Raw genomic sequence first — 15,630 nt, 5'->3', positions numbered from 1 at the left:
CCATGCTGAGAATTCTGCTACCTCCTCTCTCCTCCCAGCCGCCCTTCCTCTGCGCTGAGATGCTCCTCACACCCCCAGATCGAAAGGTTTGGTGCTTAAAGACACCAGAGGACTGTCTGGGGAGAGGAGGACGGCAGCGTCTGTGACTGAGAGCCAGCAAGAGGCAGTGTCCAGAGCCCCGGCACCTATTCCTGGGCCACTTTCTCTCCTCTCCCACACAACAAATGGCTTCTGATCAAAAAGAACAAACAGAACATCCCCCGAGGCAGGCAGGCGACTGGGAGAGGAACAGAGAGCTGGACTTGAAGTCGGAAGACTGGCAAATCGCTGCCTCTTACTGCTGCTTCCTGTCAAAGTGTTACCGAAATGCCCGAAGACTTCGTTTTGTCATCTGTCAGAGGAATGTGATATTTCCAGCAGAGTGTTTGGAAGCTCAAATAAGAGCATCTATTTAAAAACTCGATGGAAACTGTGAAGCACTATGAGATGGGCGAGCGAGACTGTGGCACCCAAGCAAACGGCATTCTTTCCAAAACCCCTGCTGGCATCACTTGGAGGGTCTAGTCTCCAACCAAGACGGTTGCGTTGGTCCCATCATAACTTTCAACCCCCAGATGCCTCGGAGCCCTTGTTTCCCAAGGATGGTTAGGTCCACAGAGCCGGGCAACAGTTGCGGCCCGATCAAAGCCAGCATATTGACCATTGCCCATGGTCCTACAGCCTCCAGCAGTCTGTTGTGAAAGCAGAGTCTGGCGTGACCTTGACTCACACAGCAGCCAACTGGACAGGCTTAAATGAGCAACAATGCCTCACCTCAGAGGCACCTCCCTCCACCCATATGGCTCTGCTTCTAGGTCATTAGCAGCTTATAGGCAACTCTGGAATTTTCTTCCCAATCCCATGGGATCCTTCAGAAACCCCTGCATCCCTGGGTCCTGCTCCGGGCCTTCTAAGGTTTCTCTAGTCACCCTGTCATCACAAGACGCGTCTCCCCAGAGCTAAGGTGCATTTGAAGGAATCCATGTGGGCTCTTCACCTGTGACCCATCACCTCTGACACTTGCAAGCCTGCAGGAACCAACTCCCGTTCCACCACCACCACCACCAACCCCCGCCCCGGGCAGGTGCCATGTCCATCCTCACTCCTCTAAATATTCCCCACATATGGACTCACGCCCCTCTTCTCTTTGCCTTTCCAAGGCTATCATGCCCCTTGCTCTCAGGGCATGTGTGCCCCACTCCAACCCCAGGAAGTATCTTTCATTCATTCATTCATTCATTCATTCCACAGCGTCTGTAGTCTCACCTCCTACGTGTCAGGCACTACTTTGGGCACCTGGGATCCCTCCGTGGGCAAGCCAAAGCCCCTGCCCTCGTGGGCTTGCATCGTCGAAAAGAGTAGTCAGACCGTGGGCGACGCGAAAAGCAGCGAGAACAAAGAAATCAGCGAGTTAGGACATGATACATGCTGTTGTAAATAGGGTGGGCTTCCTTGAGGAGGTGACAGTTGGACAAGCAAAGATGTGAAGGAACGGAGGCGTACCCGTGCTGGGATCTGGGAGAAGAACTTGCAAAATGGAAGGAGCCACCGACCTGGCGGTGCAGACTGAGCTGGAAGCAGGGCCGGGGAGGGTGTCGCAGGGGCAACCCACAGGGACCGGACTTGACTTTCTCCTTGGAGCAAGCCGGGCACACTCTGGTGGCTTTGAGCGGAGTGTGGTGGCTCTGACTCGGGTTTTTCAAGGTGCGCTGTGGCTGGCTGTGGGAGTCATGGCGGGGAAGCCGGAAGGCCCTCTAGAAGGCAAGCGCAGTCATCCGAGTGGGAGATGCCGGTATCTTGGAACAAAGTGGCAACAGCCGTGGTGGAAAATGGTCCGATTCTCAATCTACTTGGAAAGTAGAACTAACAGTGTTTCCTGACAGACTGGATGTGGGGGTGGGAGAAGAGGCGCCCAGGATGACTGTGAGGATTGGTCTAAGCCACAGAAGGATGGAGTTGGTGCGCACGGGCGGATTAGAGGCAGGGCACGTTTGGGTGAGGACGAACCAGAGCGCACTTTGGACGCGTCTGTTAGCTCTTGGGCGGGGGGGGGTCAGTGGACGCTCGTCTGAGGCCAAGGGATAGAGTCATCTGCACGGAGATGGTGTCCAAAGCCAAGGACGCTGGAAGAGAGACAGCGGAGTGGAGTGGACTGGCCGGGGTCTCCAGCGTGAAGATGTCAGGACCCTCAGGCTTCTTTTCATCTGGGAGATGCCTCTGCACAACGGTCAGGCCACCTCGTGTGATTATGCTGTGTCTGGGCCACCGACAGCTGCCCTTCTGCCCGATGCATCGCCTGGTTCTAAATCCGAGCCAGGGAGGTCAGAGTGCAATGTCCTGTCACTTTAAGGAAGCCTCTGACGTCATATTTTCCGGAGGGGAAACACGTAAGGGTTCGTGAAAGTTACGAAAGCATCAAAAACACTGCTCCCTAAATACCCTAAATTGGAATCAGTTTGGGTGTTTGGGCCAAAAGCCTTTCCCAACACCCTTCTTTTTCATTCTGGGTTTTTGTTTGTTTTTTTGAGTCGGGGTCGTACTCTGTCACCTAGGCTGGAGTGTAGTGGCACCATCATGACTCACGGCAGCTTCCACCTCTGGGGCTCAGGCAATCCTCCTGCCTCAGCCCCCCAAGTAACTGGGACTACAGGCGTGCGCCACCACATCTGGCTAGTTCTTTTATTTTTGTAGAGACGAGGTCTTGCTATGTTGCCCAGGCTGGACAATCCTCTTGCCTCAGCCTCGCAGAGTGTTGGGATTACAGGTGCGAGCCACCACACCTGGCCTTCGTTCTGTGTTTTAAAGTATACTGAACAGAAGAAAGTCCTGTTGAGAGATCTGGATGCTTGCATTATGAGTATATAGAAAAACACTCTCAAAGTTGTAAGTTAAGAAGCCTTGGTTATGATTCCAGCTCTGGTGACTTAGAGCAATTGACACCAAGCCCCGGGCTTCAGTTTCCTTGAATGCAAATGGGGACAGAGGGAGATTTCAGGCCGTCTCTCGCAACTCTAGACTCATGATTCTGGCAGCTTGAGGTCGGTGTTTTGTTTCCCTCCTTACCTCGCCCGGTTCTACAGTGGTGTTTCCTATCCTGAATCACAGAGCTGCCAAGGCCTCACGGGAGTGGGCGCTCTTAGCTTTGTTGTATCTTGAGGGATGTGCTCCAGAGAGAAACGGCAGAAGAGAGACCTGCGGGGAGCAGAGCAGGCACAGGGGCCATCGGAGGGGACACAACCCTGGCCCCGGGGGCTTCTGGCACAGTTCAGAGGAGGAAGTGCTGATGGATTCACTCGAGTGCCAAGATGCTGGCCCAGAGACGTGACCGGAGCAGGAAAAGAAAGCCAAGCCATGACCACCCTGGCCGGGACCTTCGCTGACGAGAACCTGGTGGGGGAGGGAGAGAGAGGAAGAGGAGAAGAGGGCCACCCTGGGAGGAGCGCATTCCGGGCCTCGTGCTGAGGACACGCAACGCGTGATGACGTTAAACCCTGGGAGTACGTACTTTCCCCCTGAGGATATCCCTGCTCACCCAACCCGTTTCTACTAGTCCCTGAGTCAAGCTGGCCCGGGCATGGCATCACTCACAGATCCCGGTTCAGTGCCCACCTGGCGATGGGACTTGGGGCAAAGATGCTTCACCGGACTCCTCGGTGCCCGTCGATGCCGTGGATACTGGGCCCAGTGAGCCGGACGCCCCTGGGAGCCTCTGCCAGAACACAGCCTGCCCACGCAGGACCCACATGCCTGGCAACAGGGCCCAGAAGACAAAGGCCAAGGACACAGCCCTTGCCCGGTTGGCATCGGCACCTGCAGCTTGAGAAGGAGAATGGGCAGAGGAGGCAAGAGGGAGAAAGCAGTAAGAAGCAGGGGTGGGGAGAGCCGGACCAGGGGTAGACATGTCAGGAGCCAGCCCTGAATCTTCCTTCCCCCGCTCCCGGAAGTCCGTCCACCTGAGCAGCTTTCCACCCTAGACGACAGGCACGGACAACCTCCCATGATCGTCCCCCACTGTCTCCCCACACAAACCATACGGCAGCGTGGCTGCTGTCGGGCTTTGTGTCCTGGAAGGAAGAGGGACAGACAGGCGGTCCTGAGTCATCCACTTGCTGCCCGTCCACCCACTCAGGATTGAGTCAGAGAGCTCAGCCCGCACGACTCCAGCCCTCTCCCGTCCTGCAACCCCCAGTGCTTGCGTGGGGTGGCGGCCTGGCTCCCTCTCGGGCTCCTCGGTGGCTCAGACCACCCATCCCTGCCCCCTGGCTTGGCGGGAAAGGGGCCAAAATGGCCACAGGAAAGGCAAGGCCAGGCGGGGGTCCCCCAGAGCCGCAACGAGAGTGGGAGTGGAGAGGTGGCCAGAGAGTGGATTCGTCCAAGGCTGACGGGACGGACGTCCCTTTGGAGACCATCCAGCCCGAGCTGGTGTCTGTTTCTTCCTCCAGTGTGCACTGAGCACCTACTCTAGACGGAGTCTGTGGATATGTGAGTTTTGTAGGTGAGGCTATGAGAGGCCAGAGGCAGGGAGCCGCTTGCTTATTTTCAACCACTTTCGCACAGCAAGACGGCTCAGAACCTGGTGCCGGACTCACAGCCCCGTGTTCTGTGCCTCCAATGGGTGCTGCGACCAGACGTCATCTAGACGACACGGGTCGGTGTGGCCTGAGCTAGTTCTGAGACAGAGAGATGAAATCGAGATGGATGATCTCAGGACAGCTGGGTAGGGCAGACTTTACCTTTGACAGCTCCCTACAGTCCGACTTCCCGCTGCCAGAGCCACCTGTCCCCTCAGACCTCCCTTCTTCCAGCTTCATACCACTTTCAGCCACCCTCCCCACCCCCCGACAAAACTCATGCTCCCAAGGTGCCGTGTTTCAAAATGGAGGGTTTCCAACACACTCATTCGTACTAAGGTGGTCATGACTACCCCTCTATGAAATAATTCTGTCTTTATTTTATTTTTTTTTTCTTTGAGTTGGAGTCTCACTGTGTCACCCAGACTGGAGTGCAGTGGCCGCTCCCGGCCACCGCAGCCTCGACCTACTGGGCTCTGGTGATCCTTCCGCCTCAGCCTTCCGAGTAGCTGGAACTACAGGCGTGCGCTTCCACACCTGGCTGATTTTTTGATTTATTGTAGAGATGAGGGCTCGCCAAGTTGCCCACGTGGGGCTCGAACCCGTGGGCTCAGGCAATCCACTCACCTCACCCTCCTAAAGTGTGGGGATTACAGGCTGAGCCACCAAGCCTGGCTTAATTTTGTCTTTAAAGAGAAGAAGGTCGTGCTCTACCCACAGGTTGAATGTTTAGTGTATCCAACGAGCAACTTGACCCCCGAGTGGGGAGGATGTTTTTGTCTAGGTCCTCTCCAACCTCCTTCATTCTAGCTGTTCCATAGGGCGGTGTTCTACTCTGCTAACACATAAAGCTGGCTTTTGAAAGAGTTAATAGAGCTCCTCTCGTGGCTGGAAGCAGGACGACACACCCACGGTCCCCGAAACAGGAGCTTGAAAGCCCCCGGCTCCTGAGGGCAGAGCTTGCTGTGTGGACTGGTCAGATGTGGGGGTGGGGACAGAGTGATAGGCCTGAGAAACTGGCCTGCTGTGGTGAGTCTTTTTAAAAGCTGCTACCTTGCAAAGCACCCTGCAGGCTTGACCCGAAAGGTCCGTGGGAACCTGATTTTTCCACAGACTTCCCGATTTGGGTGCTTAGTTCAGCTGTATGGGATCGCCCGAGCATCCTGACACCGCTCTGGCATGTCAAGGGTCTCCTTGTCCCCTCCCTTCTGACCTGATCCACGTCCCTTTTTATTTTATTTTCCTCAAAGGCTCTTTCGGTGTCTCCTCTCATCTTGTCCACCCACGCGTAGCCCTCTAAGATGAATAACTGGAAGGAGCTGCCCAGGCGACCCCTGGGTGTGGCCAGACGGCTTCTGGGGGACCCAGCCAGCGTCTGACGCTTTGGTTCTTACAGGGGCAGCAAGTCCCTGCTGGGATGCTGGCCAGAAAAGCTTCAAGAGCAAAGGCACCTAGAAAGTTCCTTGAGCTAGTCGAGAGGAGATACAGGCGGGCTCAGACTTGCCCGCGGTGTCCCGAAAAGTGTGGCGGCTTCTGCTGACACCTGTTTTCTCTCCAGTGTAGTACTCCCACCCTGAGGAGCGTGTTTGTGTGAGCGTGTCCCCTTGTTGGGTCTCTCCCCTCCGCCTCTCTCTCTCCTCCTTCCCCTCCCCTCCTCCTCCTCACCCTCCCCCTCTTTTTCCCCCTCCCCCCCACAAGCTGATTTCATTCATTCTTCATGGTGTTTGTTCGTTTGAATGACTCCACACCGGCTCTCCTTCCCAGGGACAGGGAAAACTCCTGGACAGCATGGTGGTCAGTCTTGTCTAGCGTGTGTCTCTGGCAGGCCATGGTACCTGGGGAGGCGTCGGGGGGCAGATGCAATGGCGTGGGGACCCCTGGGGCTTAAGCCACTTCCGGCCGCGTGGGCGGGCCCCTGGGCGGAGAGAATGACGCAGGTCATGGCTCCCAGCATTCCGCAGCCCAGCCCAGAGACGGGAGCCAGCTCCCCCAGGCCTGCACCTCCCCATCAGCCTCCCTTAGGCCGAAGACCCCTCAAGGGGCATCCTGAAGGGACATTTCGACTCTGTGCCTGTAACTCTGAGCCCTCTCCTTCCAGCTAGAATCTACTTAGGAGAGACGGGCAGAAGGCAGTGGGTTTCTGAGGCAGTGGCCACGGAGGCTGGGCCACTCCCCACCTTCCTGTCCCCAGCCCTCCCCTCGCCGCATCCCTGCCCTTTGCCGGGTCCTCCTTGCTTAACTCTCCTCCTCCACGGATCCATTTCTGTCTCTCCGTTCACACCAGAGCCAAAATGGGAATTCTGCTGTGAAAAATGGCTTCCCGCTCGCATATGTCTTTCATTTTCTTGAATCTGAAGGTCACTGACCTCCGCCCTCAGCGCGCGTGTATCCCAGCGGACTTGCGCTCGTTTAAACTTTGCCTCTCTCTCGGCGTCCGTTCACCTTTCTGAGGCTCACAGTGGAAACGCACTTCACTTTGACCTCCTTCGAATGTCTTGCTCCGCTGCCCTCTCCAGTGACTCTAAGATTCAGCACCTCCTGAGTCCTCCAGACTGATAGGGCCACACTTTAGCCCATGAGATGTGTGCTTCTCCTGGTGGGAAGTGGAGACAAAAGAATCGTGGGGACGCCCCCACCCGTCACCGCCGCCAAAACACACCCTTAACCTACCCGTGCAGGCTCCTGGCTATGAAGTGGGTGTCCGATGTCTCTAGAAGCCTCTGACTACTGCCACTCCTGGGCCACTGATGGCTGTCCTCCCACCCTTTCCACCACACCATGACACTCTCCCAACAGAACCAGCTGTCATGACTGAAGATCAAATTAACAGGAGACTGGAGACAAAGCAGAGAAGCAGAGCTAGGGAGCCAGAGCTGGTTCCAGACCTTCAGGTGATGTGGAATGAAATTTCTATCAGATGCACTCCCCTAAGCTCTGGACCAGAGATTTTTTTTAAAAATAACAATAAACCAAGGATTCTTTAGTAGGGCAGCCAATAAAAGATGGGCACACTCCCAGGGCATTGCTTTTGACACCTGTTTCGGCGGAGCATGGAATCCTAGTGACCCTGAGTTTATAGCTTTGTCCCAGTGGTAGCCACTGGCATTGGACGGTCCTTTTCCATGGGGCCAACAGCCAACCTTCCTTGGAGGAAATTAAGAGTAACCTACGCCTTTCAAAGTCAACCTGTCAAAGAGGATGAAGCCCTGGCTTATGACCCCTTCAAAATGCTCTGTGGCCACCTGACCTCAAGAGAATATCCTGGAAGACAGCACAATTGGGTATTCCAGTCTGTATATCTACTACCCAGCCCCTGAATTCCTAGTAATCCTTCCCCCTGGCTGTGCTTCAAAAAAATAATGTCTACAAAAAATCGTTTTCATTTGGCGGAGAGCTATCTTTCAACTACCTTTTAATTCTCCAGAAAGACAATGTGACGTGAAGACCAGCGTGACCTGTCCCCCACCCCTACTAGGGGAACCCTCTCTCTGCTGGCCTCTGGCATCCACTGACCTCAGCAGCCTCCTAGGGTCAGGGATGGTACCCCGATGAAAAGGAATGCAGAGTGAGTGGACTCCAGAAACAAAGACTTCATCCACAGGGGGATGCTTCTCATTGGACCTGACCTTAGTTCAGAGCGACAGATTCCCAGAAAAGAGCTCCTCCTAGCTGCCCAGTGCCGTTCCTATGGCCGCTGCCAGTTCTCCCAAACCAAGGCCATCTGTACAAGCATATTGAAGGAAGGTCTTTGGCTTTTCCTTTCTCTCTGCCCTTAGTCTGTTGTCTGGAACCACTAACTCTTTCTGAAAGTGCCCTGCCTCTGCCTCAGTTATGGAATCATAACCTCGTCTCATTTATATCAATTACGTGAACAAATTAAGTTAATTGCCCCAATATCATGAAAGCCCTGAAATTTACCAGATCATTAGAACACAAAGATGAAAGGATTGGCTGCTTAAGAAATTACTCTGTGCTTGCCATCCGTGGACGCAGCGCCTGAGTGAAAATCACCTGGAGCGTTCAGGTCAGCGGCTCTGTTGGCTGCCACAGAGGGGAATGCAGCATCTCCAGGCTCATGGGACAGACGTCTTCAGGGAATCTTAGACGTGGCCCCTTTCTTCCCCCAGGAAGACCACAGATGGAGAAACTATAAACTCATCCAGGGGAACTAGGAACAGATCTGGGGAAGGTCAGAGATTGCCAACTCAAGTATTCCAGGCTACCAACTCATTCTGAATTTAAATGCCAAAGTAGAGCATGCTAGGTCGATTCTCAAGGGACTGTCCTAGGTACTTAAACACAAATGTGTCTCTGGGCTAAAAGATGGCCAACTCCAGCGAGTCTAGTCTCCCCTTCCAGCGAAGCAGGGATTCACTTGCCGCTGGACAAGGGCACCAAAGACTCAGATGACTGTGTGGAATCATCTAGGAAATGCCCGGTGTGTCAGTAGACCATGGGTGCTCTGGGAGCAGGAGCTGTCTTTAGGTGTCTTCCTCTGGTTCCCACATGGAAATCGCTCAGTACTTGCTTTCCGATTTTATTATGAGTGGCTGTTTTTGAGACCATGGATCTTGGGAGACAGTGCATAAGATCAGGGCTGTTTGATGTTGTCAAGAGACAACACTGCCCCAGCAAGTCAGAGCACCCTCTGAACAGCACAGCTGAAGGCTCAAGCAAAAGTCCACCTGTGAAAATTTACAGTCTCCCCAAGTGGGTTTTTTTTTGTTTTGTTTTGTTTTGTTTTGGAGTTGGAGTCTCACTCTGTTGTCCAGACTGGAGTGCGGTGGCATGCTCAGGGCCACTGCAACCTCAACCTGCTGGGCTCAGGCGATCCTTCCGCCTCAGACCTCCACATAGCTGGAACTACAGGCATGTGCCAGCATGCCCAGCTAATTTTTCTTGATTTATTGTAGAGACGAAGTCTCGCCAAGTTGCCCAGGCTGGTCTCGAACCCCTGGGCTCAGGCAATCCTCTCATCTTGGCCTCCTAAAAGGCTGGGATTTTAGGCATGAGCCACTGTGCCCAGCCAAAAGTGGGGTTATTTGGAGAGTTCATTACCCAGGCAGGGGAGCCCGACAAGGGACCCCAGAGGATCCTCATCCTTCCTCTCTACCCTGCCCTCATGGCTCCCCCAACTCCTTGTCTCCTGTTATAGAGACATGCCCTAAGGATCATTAAATTAATACTATTGTTAAAATTATAAAATATGACCAGAATTATTAGAACAGACCTAAAGTGAAATCTCAAAGTAAAACATGATTTAAATAGATGAGCTTGTAAACGAGAGATATAAAAGGCTAAAAAACAACAGAAGAAAAGACAGGACAAATGTCTCAAAATCCCAAATGAAGGCGTCTGAAGGTTTAAGAAGTACAATAAACTAAATAGTTTTTTGTGGTTTTTTTTGTTTTTTTTTTACGGCTAGAGGTTGGTTAACTTAGGCCAGGTAAGCCAGGTGGGTTCTCGGCATTGTCTCCATCTTGGTCCCATTCAGGATGGGTTTGACCCAGAAGGCCTTCAGGCATTTGTCCAGGGTTCTTAGAAGTACCGGGCAGCTGTGATGGTTTTCAGGGTCGATGTAAGAGGACAGCAAGAGCCCAAGCTTCCTGGGACCTCTGCCTAATACCCTGGCCTTATGCATGGTGTAGGGCTACCTCCCTCTGCCCCTCCCACTCCCAGTCCCTCTGAAGCCCAGGAAACACAGAACCTTATTCTTCAGTACAAGAGCACAAGGAGTGGACCAGCCAGGGTGGTGGGACAGGAAGATGTCAGAGGTTACGTAGACCTGACCATCACAGACAATTAGCACACACCGGCAGAAAAGAGGTTTCAGTGCTTTGGCATGAAATTTCCCTGCGTGTGCACATGCGTGTGTGTGTGTGTGTGTGTGTCTGTGTTCGTGTCTGTGTTCTAGTTCTGTGTTCGGCCCACTCGCCGAACCCTAGTGACCCCATGTGAACTGACAGCTGTTAATGCTCATGAAGCAGAAATGAGCTCTAGAGAGCTAGATCTAGAATGTTCTTAAATGACCAGAGAAGCATCCTTTTCTTTTTCCCTCTCCTCACCTTCAATCTCCACCATTCTCAAAAAGAAAAAAAAAAAAAGACATCCTACCAATTTGCTATGGAAAAAAGAAATGAAATTGCTGAGAAATCTGTTACCAAAGAAGTATATTTTCAGGCTGCAAGCAAATGTCTAGTTGTACACATTTCCATCCTTCAAAAATTCCATTACACATTTTCCTTGTTTGTTCCTTAAAAACTGAAATACAAGAGCAGCCATCTGCAAGTGGAGGGTGAAAGCCAAGTCATGACTTTGTAGAAAGAGTTAACAGCTCAGATGGTAAAGATCAGTTTGAGGCTGAGTCTCTGGGCCAGAGCCCAGAGATCAGCGGTGTCTTCCCAGATACAGGCTCCAGGACCTGGGAGCAGGGGCCAGCCCTGGGCCACTCACCTGAGGCCAGTTCCCTCAGCTCCTACCCCAAAATGGGTTCGGCAGTCAGAACCATGAGAACAGCTACTTGGGCTGTTAATGACAATATTCTCAATGGCGTGCAGAGCTTCCAAGTTTCCAAAACAATTCAACACTCATGATTTCATGTCAGCAGCCAGGATCCCCCACACCTATAGACAAATAGCTAAGCAAAGCCATCTCCTGCCTGAGCCTGGGCTTTGAGAACTCGTCTTTGCTACAGATGACTAGAATTCAGTCTTCTAAACCTGAAGAGTCATCATCCTTGGACTCCTTCTCTTAAATGTATGTAGGCAAGGCTAGACCCTTGGGTTAGCAAGGCCTTTGTCTTTCAGCTGGGTCTGCCTGGAGTAAGCTAAAAAGCATACAGTGTAAGCCCTCAAATGATCTTAGAATGCCTGGCTAATTAAAACGATTTAAAAAAAAAAAAATGCCAGAATCGGTGGCTCAGCCTACAGCCGCGCCTTTGGGAGGCTGAGGTGAGTGGATTGCCTGAGCCCGCGGGTTCGAGACCCACCTGGGCAGCGAGACCTCATCTCTACAATAAATGAAAAAAAAAAAAAATCAGCCAGGCATGGTAGCACATGCCTGTAATTCCGGCTACTTGGAAGGCTGAGGCGGAAGGATCGCCGGAGCCCAGCAGGTCGAGGCTACGGTGGCCGGGAGCGGCCACTGCACTCCAGTCTGGGTGACAGAGTGAGACTCCAACTCAAAAAAAAAAAAAAAAAATTAAAAAAAAATACAGGCATGCACCTGCATTCCCAGCTACCCAGGAGGCCGAGGCAGGAAGATAGCTTGAGGCCAGGAGTTCAGGCTACAGTGAGTTATGATGGTGCCACTGCAAGCCAGCCCAGGCAACAGAACAAGACCTTGTCTCTAAAACAAGCAAGCAAGACAGCCTCCATCCACAAAATACGAAAGACCCCATCGGCTCGGCTGAAATGGGTGCGAGTTATTTAACGTGTGGCCAAGACGGCCAAGGGTAGGAGATGGCCTGGGGGTTCTTGTTGGACGTGAGACCCCATGACCTAGAGCCCACTCACATGGAGAGACCCCGAGAACCTTCCAGGCCCATGCTTTTGTATTTCTTCTACTTGTTTCCTTCTGCCCTCTCTGGCCACTGTGTTGCTCCTGTGTTAGCCAAGACCTAGAAAACCGGGCACTTTACTGGAGACTCATTACAGCTTATCTCTATCTACCTTTCTTTAAAGCCAGCTGAACATACCCAATGCTCTCCCTCTATGGTAAGACCGACCCCCCCCCCACCACGCTCCCAGCTTCTGTGAACCCCTCTAACACCCCCACTCTCCCCACCCCAACCTCCAGAGTCCCCGGGAGTCCAGCCTAGCTCTCGCTGCATGCGGCCACCGTGCCCGTCGTGCGCCTTGCCTGCTTGTCCTGTTCTCGTGTGCGCTGTGAAGATGCCGTGTGTGTTCTATCACCTCCCCACGCTTTCCTTGGGGTGGGACTTCACCGTGATCTTGACCGTCTCATGAGCCACTGGGAGAGAATGGGACCTGGGAGCCCTTCCTGTTCTGTACCCTGAGGACTCCATCGGCTAAAGCCCCCAGCCTCAGTCCGATGTGGGAAATCTGCAGTATGCCTCTGAGAGCCATGGTCGGGGCGGGGGCCGAGGAGGAGAGACGGGAGAGGTGGCTTAGCCTGGAGAGGAAGGGCAGAGGCTGGCTCCCCACTCGAGGTCTGTCGCTGCTGGGCTCCCCGTGCCCCAAATGAAAGACCACCTAAAAGGTGTGAGCTGGGATTTGGTACTGACAGGGAGCTTGTATTTCCAGTCATTGCGACCACAATACTAACCCCTCGCATTTTTCTAAATTCCCGAAGTGTGTTCAAATTAAGCTGCAGTCACTTCTCTGCAGCAGGCCGGGAGGAGGAAAACAAAACCCGTTGATTGGACCACTCCGGGTGTGATTCGCTTTGGCTAAAGCAATAGAGATGCTGCTGGGTGTGACCTTGAAGTCTCCTTGGCACAGCCTCCGCCAAAAGGCTGCCGTCGCACATTTCAAACGGGGCCCAGTGTGTTTTGAGAAGGACCAGTGGGTTGATTCCCTGGGCCCCAGAAGTCGGCACGCTGGAGGCAAGATTGGGGGGATGGGAGGGTGCTCCCCAAGGCGGCCCGGCACCACCAGCTGAAAGGCTGCCCCAGGGTACTGTGCCTCCCTTCCTGGGGAGCCCCCGCCCCACCCCCCGTCTGAATCGACTGCTTCTTTGCATTGTCATTTGGTTTATTAGGGGAAGTTGTTGTGTCCAGATGGCAATGTGTCTGTTCTCGGACGGCACTAGGGAGCTGCAGCCACCCAGGAGGGTTCTGAGCAGCAGCATGGAATTCACACGGCAAGCTTGGATTTCAGCGTGCCTGTAGCGTGTGTTTTTTACTTTTTATTTTTTCAACTCGGCAGATCCAGATGCCCTTGTGGCACCAACTTCTCAAACTCTTGACACTCGCAGCTGAAGTTCCCCGCTTAGGCTTGTTCTTTCTTCTTTTTTCTCCTTCCCCGAACACGGTGGAACTGACAGCTGAGTTATAAAACCCTAAGCCTCCCCTGCATACATACTCCTCTGGGGGAACACAACCTCCTTTTCTGGGGTGAAAATAGAATTCCAAGCAGATACACAGGTAGAAAGACAGAGATTAAGAGCCTCAAAGGCTTCAGAACACACAGGCAGGGCAGAGCCCCGGGGCAGGATGGAGACTGTTGCCTGCAGCTCGCTCCTGCCCTGTGGGCTCCTGCAGGCAGGTTCCACGGTCTGTTCCCTGCCCTGAGGGGATCGGGAGCCCCAGGGGAAACCGAGGCAGCCCTGATTCTGAAATGGAAGAACTATTTGACTCTCCTCCTGTTTGGGGGGTCCGAATGCCGGGAGAGACCCCTCTGGCTTGGTATCTGTGCCGGGTGGGCCTGCTGACAGAGAGAAGTGGCCTCTGGCCTCTTCTGCTTCCCTCACGGGTCACCAATTGCATCGGAATGAGACAAGCGGGCTCTGAAGCCACATCAGGGACTGTCACGGCAGTCCTTGGGGTCAGAGTGGGAGGGTCTGGGGGAGACCCCGGGTTCTTGCGCTGGTGGGATTTCCAGAGGGGCAGACGAGACATGGGTATTGCGGCGGGAGAGGAGTCTGACCTGTAAATAATTAAGAACAAAGGAAGAAAAGAACTCAGGTGAGGAGTGGGAGTCCCCAGTGACAACCCGAGCCCCTCCCACCTTGAGGGAGGCGTGTACGGACCAGGAACAGGAAGCTCCCAGGTTCCATTCTCTCCCGATGCCCGCGGGGCTGGGGAGCTGCACTAGCTCTGGGGACAGCTGCGGTGGCTTCCTCGTGGGTCCCCGCCTGTCCGTGTGGGCCGGAGGAGGGCCGAAGGGGGAATCGGTTCATGTTGGTCTCAGGTCTGGAGGCGACGGGCCACAGGGCAGCCTGTCCTGCCCCTGAGCCCCGGCCAGGCACGTGCCCAAGCCCCCAGGCTCCCCAGGCATGACTGCAGCGGCCCAAGCATAGCCTCGCCTCAGTTGGCCTTGGCACCCATCCCTACCCTTCCCCTTCTCTCAGGCCTCCACTGAGGGAGACGGTCTGCCCTGAGCTGGGCCCCTCGGTCCCTTCACACCAGGGCTCGGACTTTTATAAGGGACAGCCTCCCCTCCCTTATGCTGCCCCATGCTCCCGCCCCTCCAGGGTCTGGTGCAGCCTGGAAAGGGTTGGAGCCTCCCGGAGGCCCCAGGGCAGAGCAAGGGCTGCACTCCAGACCTTCTCCAAGCCCTGAGCCGCGCCCTCCCGACTCAGGCCCCTCGAGCCCATTTGAGACAGGGGCTGTGGGGAGGTGACCCAAGGGAAACAGGTGCCAGAGTCCTGGGAAGCCAGGGTGTGAGATCCCTTCAGGGCGTGAGATTTAGCCCACTCTACCCACCGAAACCCCCAGGTGCAAGCACACCTACGACTGGGGGAGAGGCCACCGGCCAGCCTCCCCACAGAGAGCCAGGTCCCACCCAGGATGCAGGCCCCTCTGCCGAGCCAGACAGAAGGGAGCTGGGGCTGCTTTCTAGCAGAGGCAGGGGCTCCGGGGGCAGCTGGCTCTGCCTAGAAGGTTCCAAAGCATAGGTTAGTTCTTGTGGAATCTTTTTTTTTTGAATTGGAATCTCACTCTGTCGCCCGGACCAGAGTGCAGTGGCCGCTCCCGGCCACTGCAGCCTCGACCTGCCGGGCTCCAGCCATCCTTCCGCCTCAGCCTTCCGAGTAGCCGGAATTACAGGCATGCACTACCACGCCCGGCTGATTTCTTTTATTTATTGTAGAGATGAGGTCTCGCGGCCCAGGCGGGTCTCGAACCCGCGGGCTCAGGCAATCCACTCACCTCAGCCTCCCAAAGTGTGGGATCTTGTGGAATCTTCTATGGTTCCATTCAGGGTATTAGAACAGGGAATGAATGAAGGGGAAGAGGAGAGAATGGACAGACAAGACTGCGAGCACGGGGGCCTGGGCACGGCTTGGCCCTGCAGAGACCACGGGACTGGGTTGTCTGCCCAAAAAAGGCAGATGGTCC

The 15,630-nt window shown here is 54.3% G+C and overlaps 1 protein-coding gene across 1 annotated transcript in view; it reads left to right on the top strand.

Annotated features, from left to right (window-relative positions):
* Nucleotides 1-15,630, top strand: part of CACNA1C (calcium voltage-gated channel subunit alpha1 C) — a 636,553-nt gene that overhangs the window by 572,951 nt on the left and 47,972 nt on the right. Inside the window, exon 30 of the mRNA XM_021711663.1 lies at nt 12,293-12,325. Within this exon, the coding sequence (XP_021567338.1) occupies nt 12,293-12,325 (33 nt within the window). The remainder of the gene's footprint in view (nt 1-12,292; nt 12,326-15,630) is intronic.

This window comes from Carlito syrichta, unplaced genomic scaffold (assembly GCF_000164805.1).
Source record: "Carlito syrichta isolate Samal-C Ts95f unplaced genomic scaffold, Tarsius_syrichta-2.0.1 Scaffold302444, whole genome shotgun sequence".
Lineage (NCBI taxonomy): Eukaryota > Metazoa > Chordata > Mammalia > Primates > Tarsiidae > Carlito > Carlito syrichta.
The sequence above is the reverse complement of the archived record's forward strand: the minus strand, read 5'-3'. Positions and strand labels throughout refer to the sequence as shown.